The 18,565-nt window shown below is 36.8% G+C and overlaps 1 protein-coding gene across 7 annotated transcripts in view; it reads left to right on the top strand.

Moving 5' to 3' along the window:
- The first annotated feature begins 834 nt into the window (after positions 1 to 834).
- The window catches only part of LOC150094194 (heterogeneous nuclear ribonucleoprotein R-like), a 398,929-nt gene continuing 381,198 nt past the window's right edge, over positions 835 to 18,565 (top strand). For 4 of the 7 annotated variants that reach the window (XM_090412076.1, XM_090412072.1, XM_090412075.1 and 1 more), the window contains exon 1: positions 973 to 1,467. Coding sequence is in view for 3 of the 7 variants with exons in the window: in XM_090412070.1 (XP_090268196.1) it covers positions 919 to 962 (44 nt within the window). In the remaining 4 variants the exon portion in view is untranslated. The other 3 variants (XM_090412070.1, XM_090412068.1, XM_090412071.1) reach the window with 3 other exon arrangements.

Here is an 18,565-nt window from a genome sequence, read left to right as displayed (position 1 = left end):
GCTCGGGCAAACGAAGTAGCGCTCGGTCCGCAAGAGCACTACTTCGTTCGCCTTGCTTTCACAGTGGCCGGGATTCCCGAGAGCTATAGGGTATTCCCACCTTATGTGGCCGCTAATTCATAAATAGTAGAGAAATAGAAGACACGACACAACATAAATAAAAAAAAATGAATTTTAATTAGGAAAAGATTTTTGGAAATTTTTCTAGTGTTTTTCATTTTTCTTTTTTTTTGGGGGGGGGGGAGGGCCCCTTGGCCTCCTCCCTGGGTGCGCCACTGTCTGCAACAACTACTTACATCTGTCCATCTTCTGAGTAGAAGGTATAGCGCTATTCATCATCCAATAACACAGTTTTTCCACATCCCACTATACACGCTCTTTGCACCATTGAAGACAACGCTGCACGTTGGTTCGAATAATGTGAGGCTTGCATACTGCGGTCCTACCATGGAAATTCAAGTTGGGAGCCTCGGTTCTGAATGTTTTTGTGTAGATTCGCGTTCCAGTCGATGCCCTTCAAATTTAATGTTTCCCAGTGTGTATGTGTGCAATTAAGATGTATAAAAAGTAAAGAAATTAAAAAAAAATACTATAGTGTGATGTTTTGTACTATGCCATAGTTCTTTTCCTTTTTTATTTTTGTTTCAACAGGTTTTTGTCCTTTACATTTTTTTTTTGAAAGGATTTAGAGTAACCTCTACTGTGTAGGGAGAGAGAGAGAGCATGAAGTTAAAAAATTGAATGTCTAAAATGTTTTGTTAAATATACTAGCAATAATTATAAACTTCGTTTACTTTAATAAATCCGTAATAATGCCTAGTAAACAATAATATATTGACATCGAACTTTTGATGTCAACTTCCAAACCAATCTTCCCGAAATTCAGTACTTATTTACAGCATTAACACTAATACTGTGATGCTGACAGGTTTGTCGGTATCAGTACGTGAGATGCTATGTCGGTAAGCCGTTTGGATCGTGTCGTTCTTAGTTCACGCCTTTATTAAATGTTATTGTTAATTCAGTGAAACCAACTACTTTTGAGGAATAATTGTTCTTTCTTACCTATTCATTAGCAATATCTTTAAGAAATTTAGGATACAAAATTGACTATCTGTGCCATCCTTACTATCGCAAATGGTACTCCATTACGTTCTTCAAAATGAGATATAGTCTTCTTGCGCGTTAATATAAAGTTCTGTAACGAGGGCTGGAAAACTGTCGTTGACGATGTAATGTGATTCTCATTATTTACTATAGCGTGAAGAATGTTATTATCTTTGCAGTAAGAAACAAGAGAAACGTGCTTTCTTTTATTTATAAGTTTTTGTACAACGCCCCTGATATAACTCTTATAGCCCCGTAGTGAACCAATCACGTTGTATTCCTTACTCTTTATTTGGAAGAGGAGGGGAGTGTGGAAGATTTTTATCCACATATTTTTGTGGGAGAAAAGCGCCAACAAGGGTAAGTAAATAGGCGCTTCATCCATAATATGATATTTAATATTTTACTAAAAGGAGTCAATGACATTTATTTCACTGACAATACTGTAATAAATACAGTTTATCCAGAGTATCATCCAGCATGCTGCGCACCACACGTTACCGCTAGTTCTAATGTAGCAGCTTGTTGACCGGTAACCTTTGCTTTGCCTTCTGTAAATCATACCACACATTGATACCGGTAATGTAAGATCGGTAAAAACAGAATGCGATTTTTTTTTTTTTTTATGCAGGTTGTGTTGTGATATCGATATATTGGTAATTGTGTATTCGTTGAACCACATATTTCACAGTTGCCGTTGAGCGATTACGTTTTTTAAAATTTGAGCGCCAAAATTGACAAACTAGTGCCGCCGTGGAAGCAAACGCTGCACAAAATGGCGACAAGTTGTTGGTTGAATAGACTACGTTCTCCTCCTGCGCGATTTTTTTATGACGTCAGTTGCTGTCCGCATGGAAATGAAATAATTCGTTGTACGATAAATTAGATAAAAACATTCCTTATACATTGCTATATATTTACTTGAAATTAAAATTAAGCGATATACCCAATCGCAACACCCCGCCCTGTTGGGTGCTCTGGGATGTGGCAGTGTTCAATATAAAAAAGTTGAGTTTTAGCAGATATTGAAATTGAGTTGATCGTTATCAGATATAAGATAGGATGACATTTGATTTGCCAAGTGCGTCTAATTAGGCACTTAAACACGAAATGAATTAGTATGTGTGAAGCTTCACTGAATTACTTATTGTGTATTCATAGTTGGTTTTATCTATTTATTTTTTTGCGACATTAAATGTTACTAGCCAATATACAGATTAGTAGAGCATATGTACGAGTATATATATTACCACTTGTAATATCGGGGATTAGCGATTACGTCTTCGAGTACATTTTATTTAGGTATGCTATTGATGTTATGCGTCATTTAAGATTTTCTGTTTTCTATATCAACAAATTTTCAAATTTCGTTTTCTATCAAGCGAACCCGTAATTCTACCACTCACTTTGACTTTTATGGCGACTTGTTTCCGGCGTGGCCCAATATCCAGTTCAGTGTACCTTGAAAAACATACACTAAGCATTTTGTGAAATCTTCTTTGCCCTTGATTGTAAACAGCGTGACGGAAAAACTGCACTAAGGATTTTAGAAGCTTTTTTTTGAGGCTAATGATCATGCATTAGTAACATAAACGCAAAACAGAATGCACAACGTCTGATTTTTTTTTTTTTTTTTTTTTGAAGAGGTGTAATTTTTGTAAGCGTTTTGTATGATCAGTAAAGATGATATTCATAAGTAACAAAATTTCAGTACTGTGATGAAGGAGAATTATGTGTGTAGGTATACATTTTTGAAGAAAGAATAATGCTACTGTTATGCATACTATGCTTTCACTTTTTGTAAGTGAATTTCAAAATACTTTTCTTGTGATTTATTTCATTCTTGGCATTGATATTTCAGAAGAAGAGAAAAAAACTATTATGCTTGCTTATTTTACTGTTGAAATTGCCATTGCACATTACATCCAAGAAAACGTAAAGGGGACTGTAAATTTTGTAGTAGAATAATGTCCCATTGTGATTCAGTCATATAGCCCTCAGATTGATCCTCCATTCTTCCATCAATTTTTCATTAAATACAAATTTATTCTTTAAGTATAATGACCAGTTGTCCCAGATTGTATTTTTTCATATGAAATAATACATTCCAGATAATGCCCCACTTTATATTATTATTATTATTACCTCCTCCAAGGAGTGCAAGGACTCATCACCTGAGGGCAATTTACTCATCATCATCATCATCATTAAATTCCTGCCATGTACCCTCAAGGGGTGTACAGGATATGATAGTACTACATGAAAAAAAAAATTACATCATTATTAATTTCCTATCTACAATTTTCCTCCAAATCAGCCTGTTACTTGTCATCACTCCAACATTATCAGATCTTATATTTCTGTCGTCTAAGGCACTTTGTACCGTATCAATCCACCTATATCTTGGTCTTCCTCTGGGTCGTTTTGCTCTGCCAACCTGGCAGAGAACACTTGTTTTGCTAATCTTTCCTCGCCCATTCTGTTTAAGTGACCATACCACCTGAGATTAGCTCTGCTAACGCATTCCTGGATGCTGACAATGCCAAGTTCTTTCCTAATATCCTCGTTTTTAATATGATACTGCCATTGATGCCATCTGTTCACGCCTATAATCTTTCTCAGGACTCTCATATCTGTGGTCTCTAGTCTTTGGTCAAGTGTTTTACTTCTGACCCAGCTCTCGGATCCATAAGTTAAAACTGGTTTGAACACTGTCTTGTATACAGCTAATTTAGTGTTCCGACTAATTTCTCTCTTATTCCATATGAATTTATTCAATTGACTTCCCACCATACCAGCTTTGCTGATTCTGTTGTCTATTTCTATATTTAATTTACCATCTTCACTAAAAATTGTGCCTAAATAGCTGAAATGTTTTACTTGTTCCACAGGTTCTCCATTCACAACACAGTTGACATTTTCAATGATTCTGCCTATTTTCATTGTCTTTGTCTTTTTATTGCTGACCTTCATACCATATCTATTACAACAGCTGTTCAATTTAGTCAGAGAATCTTGCAGACTTGTAGCGGATTTACTCTACTTCACTAAATACATCTCACCCTCTCTGCTACTACTTAATTTTCCTAACATTACATTACTACCATCAATGCCATGTACTGCCCATCATTACCAACAATATTTTTTGTCTGTAAATTGTGTGTGTTCTATAGGCAAATTTGTCTGTAAGTGGGATGAAAAACCAGAGTTTCTGGAAGAAAAAAAAACTGCTATGTCTGTAGGAGATCGGCTAACTCGCCTTCAATTGAAAAATTTCACATAAAGATTTCCCTCATCACTACAAAAATCAAACCCAGGTCTTTTCCAATCAAAGGGTGCTATATGAGCCATCTTGCATTACTGATGTATGTTTCTTTCAGCATTTCAGATCATTACCTCACTTAAAGCTATTCCCATTAGCACTGGCAATTTTAGTTTTGGTTTTGTTAGCTATTTGTTAGAAATTATGATAACTAATAATTCAGAAGTTATGAGATTATTGCTAGCTGAAAGATTGATAAACAGTACTACATAACTTTATGCTTCCTTCAGATGGAAGTGTCATTGTTAGCTAAATAAACTAGAGGTTGGAAGGAAGAGGACATTAAACTTTAATTACTAAAGCATTTATAATATATTTAGAATTTATTAATTTCACATTCTTGTACTATAATTGGGTACCTGTGTAGCCCTGTGAACATACACTTGCCATAGTACACTGTTACTAAGAGAAAGACTGTTGCAGGTTCAATTCCAGTCACCAACTAGAAGAATTTTTTTTTTTTTTTTTTTTGTAAACCTTTCTTTAGCCAATTTACTAATTATTTGAGCTTTGACACAGTCCAACAGAATTTTTCCTCCTTAACTTCTCATCTCAAAATTGACCATAGAACTTGCACTATTGCAGACAGTAACATGAGTATTAGAGTTTAGGGCCATAAGATGGTGGCAGTTGTCTTCTCTACATTTAAGTGCTTAATTCATTGATACTTTGAGTTTACTATCAGTGAAGGCTCAAAGGATGGAGACTGACTTCCCACTCATTTAAAAAGTTAGGACCAAAAGAGCTCTCTCTCTCTACACCTCCCCCCTCCCAAAGAAAGTAGCTTGAGTGTTTATTATTATTAATATAATCATTGAAACTTATTATAGTACCTCTCTCAGTAGCACATTTTTAGAAATGACACTGTTTACTGCAAAAGCTGATAGTTTGAATTCCATGTTAGGCATTTATTTGCAGAAATTTTCTGGTTTTTCTATCTGTTGTTTTCAGTTCTGTAGTAAGTATTCCATTAAGTTAGTCATTTAAAAATTGATTTCTTATTTAAGAGATAGATTTACTAGCATTATTTACTGTGTCCATTGATGCTTAGAAAGAAATGGGAATTAACTTTTTTCTAAATTTGATAAAAATGACACTGATTACACCTTTTTGGTAGGAAACAGTTGGATTTGATTTCCCATCATCCTGTGGGGAAGCTTTATCAATGGGAGAGTAAATCAGTTCTCAGAGGTAATAGGGTTTTTGCCTTTTGAAAACTGTTTTTTTTTTTCTCCTCTTGCAAATCAGGCAGACTAGTTAGAGATTGCATGCAGTTCATAGACACAAATGAGGCATGGAGTGGAGTTATGTGCTTGTCAAGCATGGAGTAGCATAAAGCGACTACATGAGGCTTGAGAATCTGTGGAGGTACCATGCAAATAAATTTAAACTTCCCAAACAGAAAGAAAGAAACACCAGGATTCAGCAGTTGGATAAAGCAAAAGTTAGTCCTTTAAATGGAATTAATAAATAATAATAAAACACTAAAATGCATTTTAAAAAAAAACTACTTTTGTTCATTTCATATATATACATCATTGACAAGTGCCTCTTAGTGCTTCTGCTAGTTTGGCTGATTTTGTTCATGTGTACTATAAATGTCCATAACATCTTGTTATCTCATCATCTCATCATACCATTGGTTTACCTGGTTTCTGATAAGCAGTTCTTGGTGCCCATTAGACATTTTCATCGTGTCCTGCCCAGGTATTATTTGTTGCATTTTATTATATATATGTCTATATTGCTTAGAAAGAAGTCAGAGGAAATCCCCCCCCCCCTCTGCTATGGAATTACCACACATTCTTTCCACTCCTGTGGAATCTTCCCTGTTGTGAGATTTAAATTATAGCCTAGTCAAGGGAACAGACTTGACTGGTCTCCACAGAGCCCTAATCTCCACCCTTTTGAAGCCTACAGGAACAATGGTCCAAAATTCCCATAAATTGCTATTGTGCACTTGTGGAAAGTATGCATAGGATGATTGCAGTTGAAAGTAGGTCAGACATCTTGTTAAGGTGTGCACCATGACTGCTTATTCTTCACTCTGTTGACTTTTTTCAAGCAGTGTGTACATTTATATGATGAGTAGATGAAGCCATCTAAGACCATTCAGGTTTTTTTGATGTTCCTACTGCTAGAAGAGATGTGGATGTCCTTTTAGGACACATGACCTTCATAAGGACTTAAGTTGCAGACTTAGTCCATCTTATATTGCAGGTCTTACAGGTCTGCTACCCATTGTAAGATGTAAGATGGGTGGTAGACCTGTTTTACAGTGTAAAAGAAACAACCCATTGTAAAATGGATAGACTGTCTGAAGAATAAACCTGTTAGCCTATGATATTCTGTGATGTAGATGCAATCCAGTCATTTAAAAATTTATTTTAGAGTTAGTACATATCTCCTACACTTTTTCTAGAGAAACATATCTCCCTATGTTCGTTTTCAGTTTTTTTTTTTCCTCATAGAGTTTTTCCAAACAGTTCAAATAATATCAAACTTCTATTCTCATACAATTTCATAATTACCATATTTACTTGAATATAACTTGCACTTTTTTCCCCAAAATTAAAGTTAGAAAATCGTGCTGTGAGATATATGCAGGGATTTCCTAAAGTTTTTCAGGAAAAAACTAAATTGACGTTTATGATTAAATCCTCAGTATTCAGTATAATTTATAATTGCTCACATTATTTATAAAATTAATACATTTAAATTTTAATTATCAATGTTATTTACGCAATCGGCCACTCACCTTCATCACGTGATATATTTGAATCTTTAGCGACAATGCTTCTGTAATTAAATTAAAACAAACTTGATAAAAAGTGATTCAAACATGATAAAAGGACAAGCAATAATGCTTGTACTTTTATCATTTCAGAATCATATGATCTTTGAGTTTATCATAACTTTGAGTTTAAAACCAACACTGTAACTTGAACATTTCTCCATATTTCAGGCAAAAATTACCACTAATTTACAAGACTTGAGATACGTTATGAACAGTCCTTCACGAATGACTAATGAGAAGTGAAAGAGGATTGTGAAATGGAATGGACAGCAAAGGTAGGTTGGTAGAAATAGCGCAGCTATGAAGACATGCATATTATTGGTGCAGTCTTAACAAAAGATGGCATGACTCAGCAACAAAGGCGAGCTGACAGTTGTTGAGTTGAAATGCTGCTTCTCTTCAACCGAATTCTAAAATATCTGAAACTGCCATAACAAAATTTACTATCTACAGTGTTAACTTGGATTGCGAGGAACTTGGTTTGCGAGTGTTTTGCAAGAAGAGCAAAATTTTTTAATAAATTTTAACTTGATAAACGAGCAATGTCTTGCAATACGAGTACAGTATTACCTATACGCTTTGTCTGCTGAGCGTCACGTGATCACAAGCCGCTCGGGATTATGGGTAATCGTCTCGCATGCCCGGTCTCAGTCGGCATACCTCAGTCATATAGTCAACATTCGCGCTAGCGTTGTGACCACGTGTGTGTAAAGCATTTTTTTATTTTGTGTCCAAATGTAATGACTGTTCTTTATTAACTGTACTACGACAATGGCTCCAATGAAGAAAAGGGTTGAAAAGGAAGGCGGTAAGAAGGAGAAGAACGAGATGATTACGGTGAAAGTTAAGAAGGAAATCATTGGGAAGCACAAACAAGGTATTCAAGTGGCTGCCATCGCAAGATTTTATAAGAAGTCTAGGGAGGTGTGTAAAATATGGGAAATTTTGTAGAAAAGCACCACCCGAGTAAGGCTGTGGCAGTGTGAGCGATGAATCTGTTTAACGACAATGCAATGTCATATTTCCGTAAATCCTCAAAAGGAGGCAAAAGCAAGTGTCATTGGATAGGTTCCTTGTTAAAGTCGCGTAAAAAGAAAAAGAGTCAACAGATAGCAGTGATTCCGTTAGTGACAATGAAAGCCATCCTACCCAATACAATTACTGTAATATGCAATTGTAATGTAATTAAAAAATTCGATTACTTTATGTATATTACATTTAAATAATAAAAATATAAAAAGGTATACATATATAGTATACGAAAGTATATGTATTTTGTATTAATCATTTTTATATGAATATTTTTGAGTTTTGGAACGAATCATCTGAGTTTCCATTATTTCTTATGGGGAAATTCGCTTTGATATACGAGTGCTTTGGATTACAAGCACGTTTCCGGAACGAATTATGCTTGCAAACCAAGGTACCATTGTATTTCTTCAAAGTTTTAAACTTTTTTCGTGTTCAAGGTATATGCAAAACTTTTTGCATATACCTTGAACAAGAAATTTTAATTTCTTTTTTCGTAAACTAGAATCAAGGGTGCGAGATATACGCGAGGACAAGTTATATTCTAGTAAATATGGTAAGTTCTCTATGGTTGGCACCTGCCACTTTGTGAAGAATGCACATAAGATATTTTCCTTTAACAGATTAAGTTTGCATCTAGATTTACTGGTGGAATTTTTAAATTTCTTCAGTCGCTACCAAACCTTGGAATTGTATATGGCTTGGTGACCTGGCTTATTGCAAGCATGTGTGAAGATAATTTCATGTAAAAGCATTATATTATACAATTCTTTCCCCTCCTCCCAATATTTTTATTCTTTATTTGAAGGACATGCTTATAAACCTTTTTTGAATAGTTAAGTTTTTTTTTTTTTTTTTATTCCCACACAAATCTGCTTAATTCCCCCCCCCCCACCACCCAATGGATGGTGGTATGAGACTTCCTGGTTGGCATACTATTTCCAGTCAGCCATCCAGAGGAAATAACAGCTCATCTCATCTTCCTTTTACCTTCTTTTGCATTGCAGTGTCAAGGGTTTATTAATCATCGGACCTTAAACGTTCACAGGATAAGGTGGTCAGCCCTACGCCTGGGTGTATACTATGTCTGTATTGTTGAGTTCTCAAGACCGGTTTGCGGAAATAGGATAAACTGAGGAAAAAATCCTATTGTCCACGCCCAAGACTGGCTAACTCGACTATAGCTGAGGAAGATCCTTCATCTCCTCACGTCACCGATGGGATCGAACCTAGGACACTCCTTCCCCAGGCATATGGTTGCGAAGTGCACAGCCACTAGGCTAACATGCGAGGAAATAACATATTGACCAAAACAAATTAGGCTAATAGTGCAGTGCAAAGAGGTTTTTTTTTTATATAAAAAAAAAAAAAAAAACCCTCCACCGTAATTCTAATTGATTATGAATTTGATATCTAGAAACTTGCATGCCATCAGGGAAAAAAAAAGATTTTCATAACATAAATAAGATGCATTTCAAAGTATTAAGAGTTTCATCTTTAAAAAAAAAAATAAAAAGTTCCAAAAAATCTGAGTGACATGATTTTGATCTTAATTTGTTTTAAAATTTCTGTGTTCTGTGATTAAAGTTATTGTTTGATATAATGATTTTTCATACTGGCTTTTTAACCCTTCAGAGATGATCTTTTGGAGTTATTATAATTCTACTAGTTAGCTAGGGAATTGCATCCACATCAAAACTACTTTTCAGAAATATTTTGAAGTGTTACAAAAAAGTACTCTTCAAGAAATACTTTTGTGAACCATTAGAGAAAATTCACAACCAGAATGTCATTCTACCGTAAGCTATGTTTCTGTTAAAGTTAGCATTTTTAACCAATAATTTCTAATTTCCAGTTGATTTAATTATTTATGGAAATTCCACTAACAAAAGAAACTTGCTGCACATTTAATACCACGTGGGAATTCACAAGCCTTGCATCTAAAACTAGGCATGGCAGTTTTCAAGCCGCTTCACTTCTCCATTGAGCTGTGCAGTGACAATCGTCTACCTAATGACTTTTTTACAAACATCCATATATGGTATCTGCTTGGCCAACCAAGCACCAGGAATGTAATATTTTTTTTTTTTTTTTTTTTTTTTTTTTTTTTTTTTTTTTGTGTGTGTGTGTGTGGGTGTGAAAGAGGAATAGAAAGTTGAAATTGTCCAACACTGATATGGCAGTACAGTTCTTGCATCAATATTTAGTTATATTTGTAACAAAAAAGGATTATTTCTGTCGATTGTGTGACAGTAGGAGAGTTTGGTCTAACAAGTAAGGTAGTCATATAAAAATGCCTTTCATAATTGCATTTTTTTATATGAATTGAGACTATTTATCATCATTAATACAAATAATTATCGTTAGTTGAATATAGAGCTGTTTTTGACTTGTGTGCTGTGAACATAAATTTGTTTAGTCTAATTCTGCACATTAATATATTTTATATATATATATATATATATATTATCAAATCCACACATGAAAAGGAGGATCATGTTTTAGTATATTATAAGGTGACAAGTGTGTTGGACAGAGGAGATGCATACACAGTGGTATGCATATCCCATGTGACAAGTTGGTAATTACATTGAAACAGAAACATCGATTTGTGATGGGAGCCAATATCCAGGGAAGAGAAAAATCACCAGTGGTGTGCTTCAAGGGTTTATTACTGTTTAGCTTGTCTGTTAATGATATTGGGAAAGATATGAACGGGGGGGGGGGGGGAAACAGTTATTTACAGATGATTCACAGCTCAGAATAATCATGAAGAATAGAAGATAATGGGACTTTACAAGAGGATTTGAAGAGATAGACAGTTCAGTGTTGCAAGGAGTAAGGTTTCAAAATTCATGAAGCAAAGACTGGATGCAGAGTATACAGTTGGTGGGATTAAATTGGAGGGAATTGGAGTAAATAAAGAGATTTGGAGTGATGATGGGTAAGCACATCAAATTTAGAGGGGATGAACTGTTAAAATTGTTAAGACAACATAATGGATTCTGGCAATGATGCAGAGATACTCATATGTAAGAAGTCAGAGAGAAAGAAGCAGTCTCTTGATGTTACTTGAATAGAAGTAAGGAGGTTATTGTTCTATTGCATAAGACTTTGATCAGACCCCATATGAATTACTGTGCACAAATTGTGATCACCTGATTTTCAAAAGGATGAAGAGATATTGAAAAGGTCCTAAGGTGATTGACCACGATGATTTCTTGTCACTGGAATGTTGAGTTTGGCAGAGAAAATGCAATTTGCAGAATCTAGCAGATAGGAGAAGGATCTGGGAAGGGATATGATTGAGACATATAAGTTGGTAAGGGTTATTACCAGATTAACGTGGTGTAGAAGAGGTTTTCCTAGATGGTGTGGAGAAGATTGTGGGGAAACAGGAGGTCATTCCTGGAAGCTGTATAAGAAAGGTGTGAGCAGGGGAGTGAAAAGTAGATATTTTGCATGATGAGAGCACACAGATAGTCACTGCATTTAAAGCATGGTTTGATGAGCTGTGTATGATTTCACAATGCGTCTTGATTTCGTGGAGGTCTGATGATGATAACAACGAAAAGCTGCAAAATCTGTAGCATGAGTTGCCTTGTGTGGGCAAGAAGTTAGGGAGAAAGTAAGTCTGTTGATGTTTCTTGAATAAATAATGTGTCTGGAGAAGACAAGGAGGCTGTTCCACAGAACAAGGATGGATTTTTTATGTTGCACCCGTACATGAGATGGAAAATAAATGGATATTGACCAGTAGTTGCTCACGTTCATACAGTCCTTAATAGTGACAGATTCAGAGAACATTGCCCATGAAGATAACTATAGAAGAGACATAAAGCAAAAATAAAATATCTGCAATTGTTCACTTCTGAATTGCACCAAACATTCTTGGGAGATTTTAGGTTTATAACCCTAAAAAAAAAGTACCCCAAGTTCTTTGGAGGCTGAATCAGCTATGATTATGATGTGTTTATGCCAGGAAAGCTTAGAGGTGTATGTCACAACAACAACAGAAGAGATCTTATATATATATATACCCATATGTGAAAGATTGTAATCACATTAGTATTCTATGTGGATAAGAGGTGAAAGTAGGAATTTGATTTATTTCTTAAATAGCTGAACGTTGATAGTCCTTGCAGTGATGTAGCCCTGTAAAAAAAAAAAAAAAAAAAAAAAAAAAAAGTAAAAAAAATAAATTTGAGATATTTGAAATGAAAGATATATAGAAGTTTGGTTTTTTTGAAAGTGGACAGTAAATGGATGAGCTCATGTTTTTACATTCTTTGCAGAAAATGAGGGAATGATCATGACTACTTCACTGGATCATTGTGAAAATAGAAGAGACATAGAACAGAAATGAAATGTCTGTGAAAAGGAGGGAGATCATCAGTTAAATAGAATTACCATCTTCAAGACAGCCACAAGCACCATTCCAGTCTGAACAGTATTCAAAGATTGGGCAGATTTATAGTATCAGTTTATACAATTTGTACAACTTCATTGAAACATTGAAGTTTACAAAGGTTATTCTTGCCCATGAATAATAGCAGGGTTTTAAGGTATTAGTTTTGGAAGATCTTGAAGCTTCAAATGAGTGTTTACTACAAGGTTTGTGAAATGAAGAAGTGTGTGTGTGTGTGTGTGCGCGCGTGCGTGCTATCATCAGTGCACATCACAGGTAAAGAAGAGATGGATGAAAGTGCCAAGGACTGAGTTACTCTAGCATTGGTAGTAGAAGAAATTTATATGGAATAAGAGAGAAATTAGCCAAAACACTAAACTAGCAGTACTGAAGGCTGTGTTCAAATCAGTTTTAAGTTATGGATCTGAGAGTTGGGTTAGAAATAAAGCTTGATCAGACATTAGAGACCACATATATGAGAGTTGTGAGAAAGATTAGGGTAGTGAACAGATGGCATCAGTGGCAGAATCATGTTAATAATGAAGACATTAGGAAGGAACTTGACATTGTTGGCATTAGAATGTGTGAGCAGGGATAATCTAAGGTGGTATGGTCACTTAAATGGAATGGTAGAGGAAAGGTTAGCAAAAACAGGTGTTTGATGGCACGATGGCAGGAAATATACCCACAGGAAGACCAAGGTTCTGGATGGATTGATTCAGTAAGCAGTACCTTAGAAGAACAAAATGTTAGATACAACGATATTGGAGTGCTGACAAGTAATAGACTAATTTGGAAGAAAACTATTGATAGGAGATTATTAATAATGAAACTTATTCATGTAATGCTGTCATAGTAGCATGAATACCCCCTTGAAGGGTACATATCAATAAATTGATGCTAATGATGATAGAAGAATAAGAATAAGAAAAAGCCCTTACAATGAAATGTAGTGATCATTCAGAGAAGAAGCTAGTCATCTAACTGCAAAGTGCAGCAGACACAACATTGGTGGTTTGCTAAGTAGCTTTCTGTGCCACACTTGATCATATGATCCTCCCAGATGAGTCTTTGACTCCATTAGATCTTGGGGTAATAATAATAATATGTCCTAGAAATGTCAAGAGTGACTGAGTTTCTCTAAACATTTCCACGGCTTATGTCTAAAAGTGATGATGGCTAAGTGATTGGCTGTGAGACAAGAATTCTTCCAGGTGTTAACAGAGGAATAAAGTTGATGTCCCACACAATGAAAATCCTAGAAAGGGTTCTTGATTGAAGACTGAGGGAGGAGGTGGAGATTGCGAAGGAGCAGTTTGGTTTCATGCCTCGTTGATCGACACCACATGCTATCTTTGGTTATGGCAGATGATGGAAAAGTTTGAGAAATAATGGGAACTACATTTGGTGCCGAGGCAAGAAGTCTGGAGGTGTCTGAGGGAGAAGAAGGTACCAGAGAAATATGTCAGTTTAGTGCTGGAGATGTACAGAAATGTGACAAGAGTTCAAGAGAAAAAGACGAGTTCGGACCTGCCTGGGAGAGACAGAAAGCTTTAAAGTGACAGTTGGTTTGCATCAAGGGTCAGCATTAAGGCCATTCCTGTTTAATATTGTGATCGAGGCGATGACGGAAGAGGTGAGAGAAGATGTGCCTTGGATAATGTTGTATTCGGATGACATTGTGCTGTGTGCAGAATTCAAGAGAAGAAGTGACAAGTAAATTGGAAAGCTGGAGGAGAGTACTGGAAGTGAGGTATGAGGCTGAGCGTAAGACAGACAGAGTACATGTGTTGGCTGCCAAGGCGATGGCTGCCAAGAGACAGGTCTGAAGCTGGAAGGAAATGTCATCAAGAAGGTTAGTGACTAGATACTTAGGTTCAACAGTGAAAGAGGATGGAGAGGTCAAGAAGGAAGTGGGATTCAGGATATAAGCTGGATGGAGGAACTGGAGAGAGAGAGAGAGAGAGAGAGATGGCTGGAGTGCTATGTGTTAAGAGGGTCTGGTCAATCTAAAGGGAAAAAATTTACAGGACAGTGGTGAGACTAGCTATGACGTATGCTATGGAAACTGTGGTCCTGAGGAAAAATTACATCAGCAGGATGGAAGTAGCAGAGATGAGAATGCTTAGGTGGATGTGTGGTGTGTATGACCAGAAAGGATTGTTCGAGAAACGACTATGTAAGGGAAACGGTGAAAGATACGAACTTAGAAGCAAAGATACAGGAGGCAAGGTAGAGATAGTTTGGTCATGTGATGAGGAGGGAGGACAAGTATGTGGGAAGAAAGGTCATGCAGATGGATGTGCAGGAGAGGAGGAAGCATGGGTGGCCAAAGAAGAGATGGAAGGGAGCTGGAGGAGGAGGAGGAGGACCTGTGGATGAAGAACTTAATGTGGTTACAGCCCAAGACAGGAGGATGTGGAGGAGACTCATTAAACTCAGTGACCTTACTTAAGTTGGATAAGCTGAGGAAGAAGATGACATCCATGTTTTATTTGAGAAAACTGGAGTGAAAGCATTTGAGCAATAGTTGGTTGGCTATCTTATCACTTTTCATTGAATGGGCTGAATTTAGGCTTGTTTCCATGCAGGGGTCAGTTAAGTAGGAAAAATTGAAAAGGTGATAGAGGATAGGTATTAATTTTGGAGTGTACAGTGTGAGATATCCGATCAGCACCAGATTACTTGTTAGTATCTAAGCTGTTGATAGTTTTATTTCTTTCTTATAAAAGTTGGAGTTGGCTTTCTGTGAGGTATTCTTGGTAATGTGAGAAATAGTTGACCTGTTACAGATATTGAAAATTCTTAGCAAGATCAACATGTTTTCTGAGAGAATACATAGAAAATTGTAAGAAAACAAAGCAGTGTATGAAATCAGCTGAACAAAAGTAATGGAAGAATTGGTTAAAAATATAGAAGATAAATATTAGGAAGGTGGCAAAATGTTCTGGAGGCCAATGAAAAAGATTTTAAATGGAGGAAAGGGTACTGTTGACATGTAGACTGTAGAGAAAAATATTCTAAATGTTTGGAGTACTTATTTTGAAATATTACGGAATGTTAACAGGAAGTAACAGAACAGTGGTAGAAAATGGAATGCAATCAGGAGTTTATCCATTATCTTCAAATAGCAGGGATGTCTGGACATCCCTGCTATTTGAAGTTATGGAACATTCCAGGTTTGTTAATAACATAAAAGCTGGTGTACAGATAGCAGGAAGCAGTATTTCACCGTTGCGCAGTTGAATACAGCTGGTATGGAAACATGACGTGAACTCAGTGACTTTGAGAGAGGTGTCATTGTGGGTGCTCAGATTGGTGGTATGTCCAAACGTGCCATTGCCACTCAACTAGAGCATCCAAAATCAACAGTTGCCAATATGATCAATAAATGGAGACGTTCTGGCATCACTAGTACAGGAAAACACCCAGAGCATTCGCCAAAAATAACTGACAGGGACAGGAGGGTGCTAAAATGGGTGGCATGCAAAAACTGGCTACAATTGGTGCAGACCATTCATGATGAGCTCCAGAGCGGTGGTAGCACCATGGTGAGCACTAATACTGCACGAAAAGAACTCCATTTACTCCACGGAAGAGCAGCGGCACACAAGCTGAATATCATAACAACGAACAAAGTGGCTCGTCTGGCCTTGTGCAAAGAGCATGTGAACTGGACAATTGACCAGTGGAAAATGGTACTTTGGAGCATGAATCAAGGTTTGCCTGTTTCAGTCTGATTGCAGAGTGTGGGCGTGGATGCAGCCTGGTGAACTCCTGTTATTACAGTGTGTTGTACCCACAGTAAAGTTTGGTGGTGGAGAAGTAATGGTGTAGGGTGCATTCAGCTGATTTTGATTGGGACCACTGGTCGTTGTCTGTGGTTCCATGAAGGGAGCTCAGTACCTTGATATTCTGGATAATCAGGTGCTTCCTACACTGTGGAGTTTTATGGAATGGACCCATGTTACTATAAAGATGACAATGCCCCATGCCACAAAGTAGTAGCTGTTATGGAAGTATGAAGAGATGAGTGTTAAATGACTGCCCTGGCATGCACAGAGTTCTGACCTCAATCCCATTGAACACCTGTGGGACAAATTTGAGTGGCGATTGAGGTCCAGAGCAGTACGTCCTCGATCTGTCACTGAACTCTGCTGCTTTGGAGGAATGGAGACAAATTCCAAGTGATGTCTGCTGCACATTGGTGGAAAGCCTCCCTCAAAGGATGCAGGAGGTGATCAAAGCCAAAGGTGGACATACCCTATATTAGGGTTCGCCTGTTGGAATCAACTGTAAATTTCTAAAGTGTTCATATAATTATTGGTAGGTAGCGTTATCAATACTTTAGATAGGAAAACGCCATCAAAAACCTGAAATGTTGAAAGGCACTAGAGGAGATGATATTTGACCAGAAATAATGAGATATGGAGTGTAAAAATTTTTTATTGTGACTACATAATATGATTTGGATGGTCTGGCTACAGGGTCAGATTTGAGATAATTGGAGTGGAGCTTCCATAGTATACCCATTTATAGAAAGAGAAATAAAACTGTGAGAATTATGGAATTTCTTTACTGAGTATTCCAGGTAAGATTTTATTATTTTTATTATTATTCCTGACACCTTCAATTTATGCAAGCATATTTGAGAAGAGGCTAATAAAAATTGTGAAATGGATTGGAGAAGAACAAGCTTGGTTTAGGCCAAATAGAGGTTGTCAGATCAGTTTTTTTTTTTTTTTAAGTTTAAGTCAAATAGTTAAAAATCATGGGAATTTAATAATAAATGGCATGGCAAAGGTCGTGCCTTTTATTATTAGTAGATGGAGATGGTTTGTCTCATGACCATGGTTGTGTGTAAATGGCAGTTGAAAGAAGCATGTGTGGAGAGAGAAATTGAACTGCTGAGAAAGGCGATAGAAGGAATGAGGACTGAGTTGAGGAGGGTGAATGATGATATTGGAAGAATAGAGAGATTGGCTAGTGTGAGAATAATGAGTGTAGGTGTAAGAGAACAGTATCAGAGAGCAAGGAAGAGAGGAAGGTGATAGAATGGGAGAGATATTGGAAGAGAAGAAATTACAGAAAGACTAGAGGATGGAAGCAAGAGAGGTGAGAGAGATATTACATAAACAAGCTGTAAGAGTCGGGAATGCCAGTGAGAGAAGGATGAATTGAATCTCTTCGGAGTGTCAAGTATGGAGAGTCGATGATTTGGGATGTGCAGAGTAGAGCACCAGGACAGTGCTTGCCTGGTGATAGTGTCATTGTCATTGCCACACATGATAGTGTGTGGCAATGATAGTTAAGAGGGGTGAAAGTGTGAAAGAGATGAATGACCTGAGAAGTAGTATGAATTGTGTGGCATGAGATTTGAGGTTGATGTTAGACATAGTGCAGCAGAAATGTCTGAGGAAATGTTGTGAGCTTGTTGCCCTGGTATGATAATATGGAGTGAAGGAGAAGAGCAGTGATGACAAATGAGATGATAGTGAGAAGGTGCAGGAAAAGAGGGTCTGGAATATGTGGATGCTTGGACTGTGTTTGAGGATAGAAGGGAGCTGCATGCAAGAGATGGATTACATTTAAATGCAGAAGGTGCAGCCATTTAGAGAGACTGTTGTTTTCTAGACAAGTGAGTGTTTGGGGACAGGGAAACTTGTAATGTTGCAGGGATGGCCTTGTGGGAATAGTGGCTTGAGAAATGAGGGAGTGTACATAATATTACAGACCAGGTGGAGGAGTAATAATGGCCATAAGAAGGCTGGCACTATACTGGTTTTTCTGTATTCAATGCTAGGAGCATTAGGAATAAAAGGAATGAGTTTGTGGCATTGATTTACTCAGTCTCTCCAAAGGTGGTTGATATCAGTGAAATTTCGTTAACTGAGGACGATGT

Source organism: Typopeltis vanoorti, chromosome 22 (assembly GCF_054136105.1).
Source record: "Typopeltis vanoorti isolate ZY-2024b chromosome 22, IOZ_Tvanoo_1.0, whole genome shotgun sequence".
In the NCBI taxonomy this organism is placed as follows: Eukaryota; Metazoa; Arthropoda; class Arachnida; order Uropygi; family Thelyphonidae; genus Typopeltis; species Typopeltis vanoorti.
The sequence above is the reverse complement of the archived record's forward strand: the minus strand, read 5'-3'. Positions and strand labels throughout refer to the sequence as shown.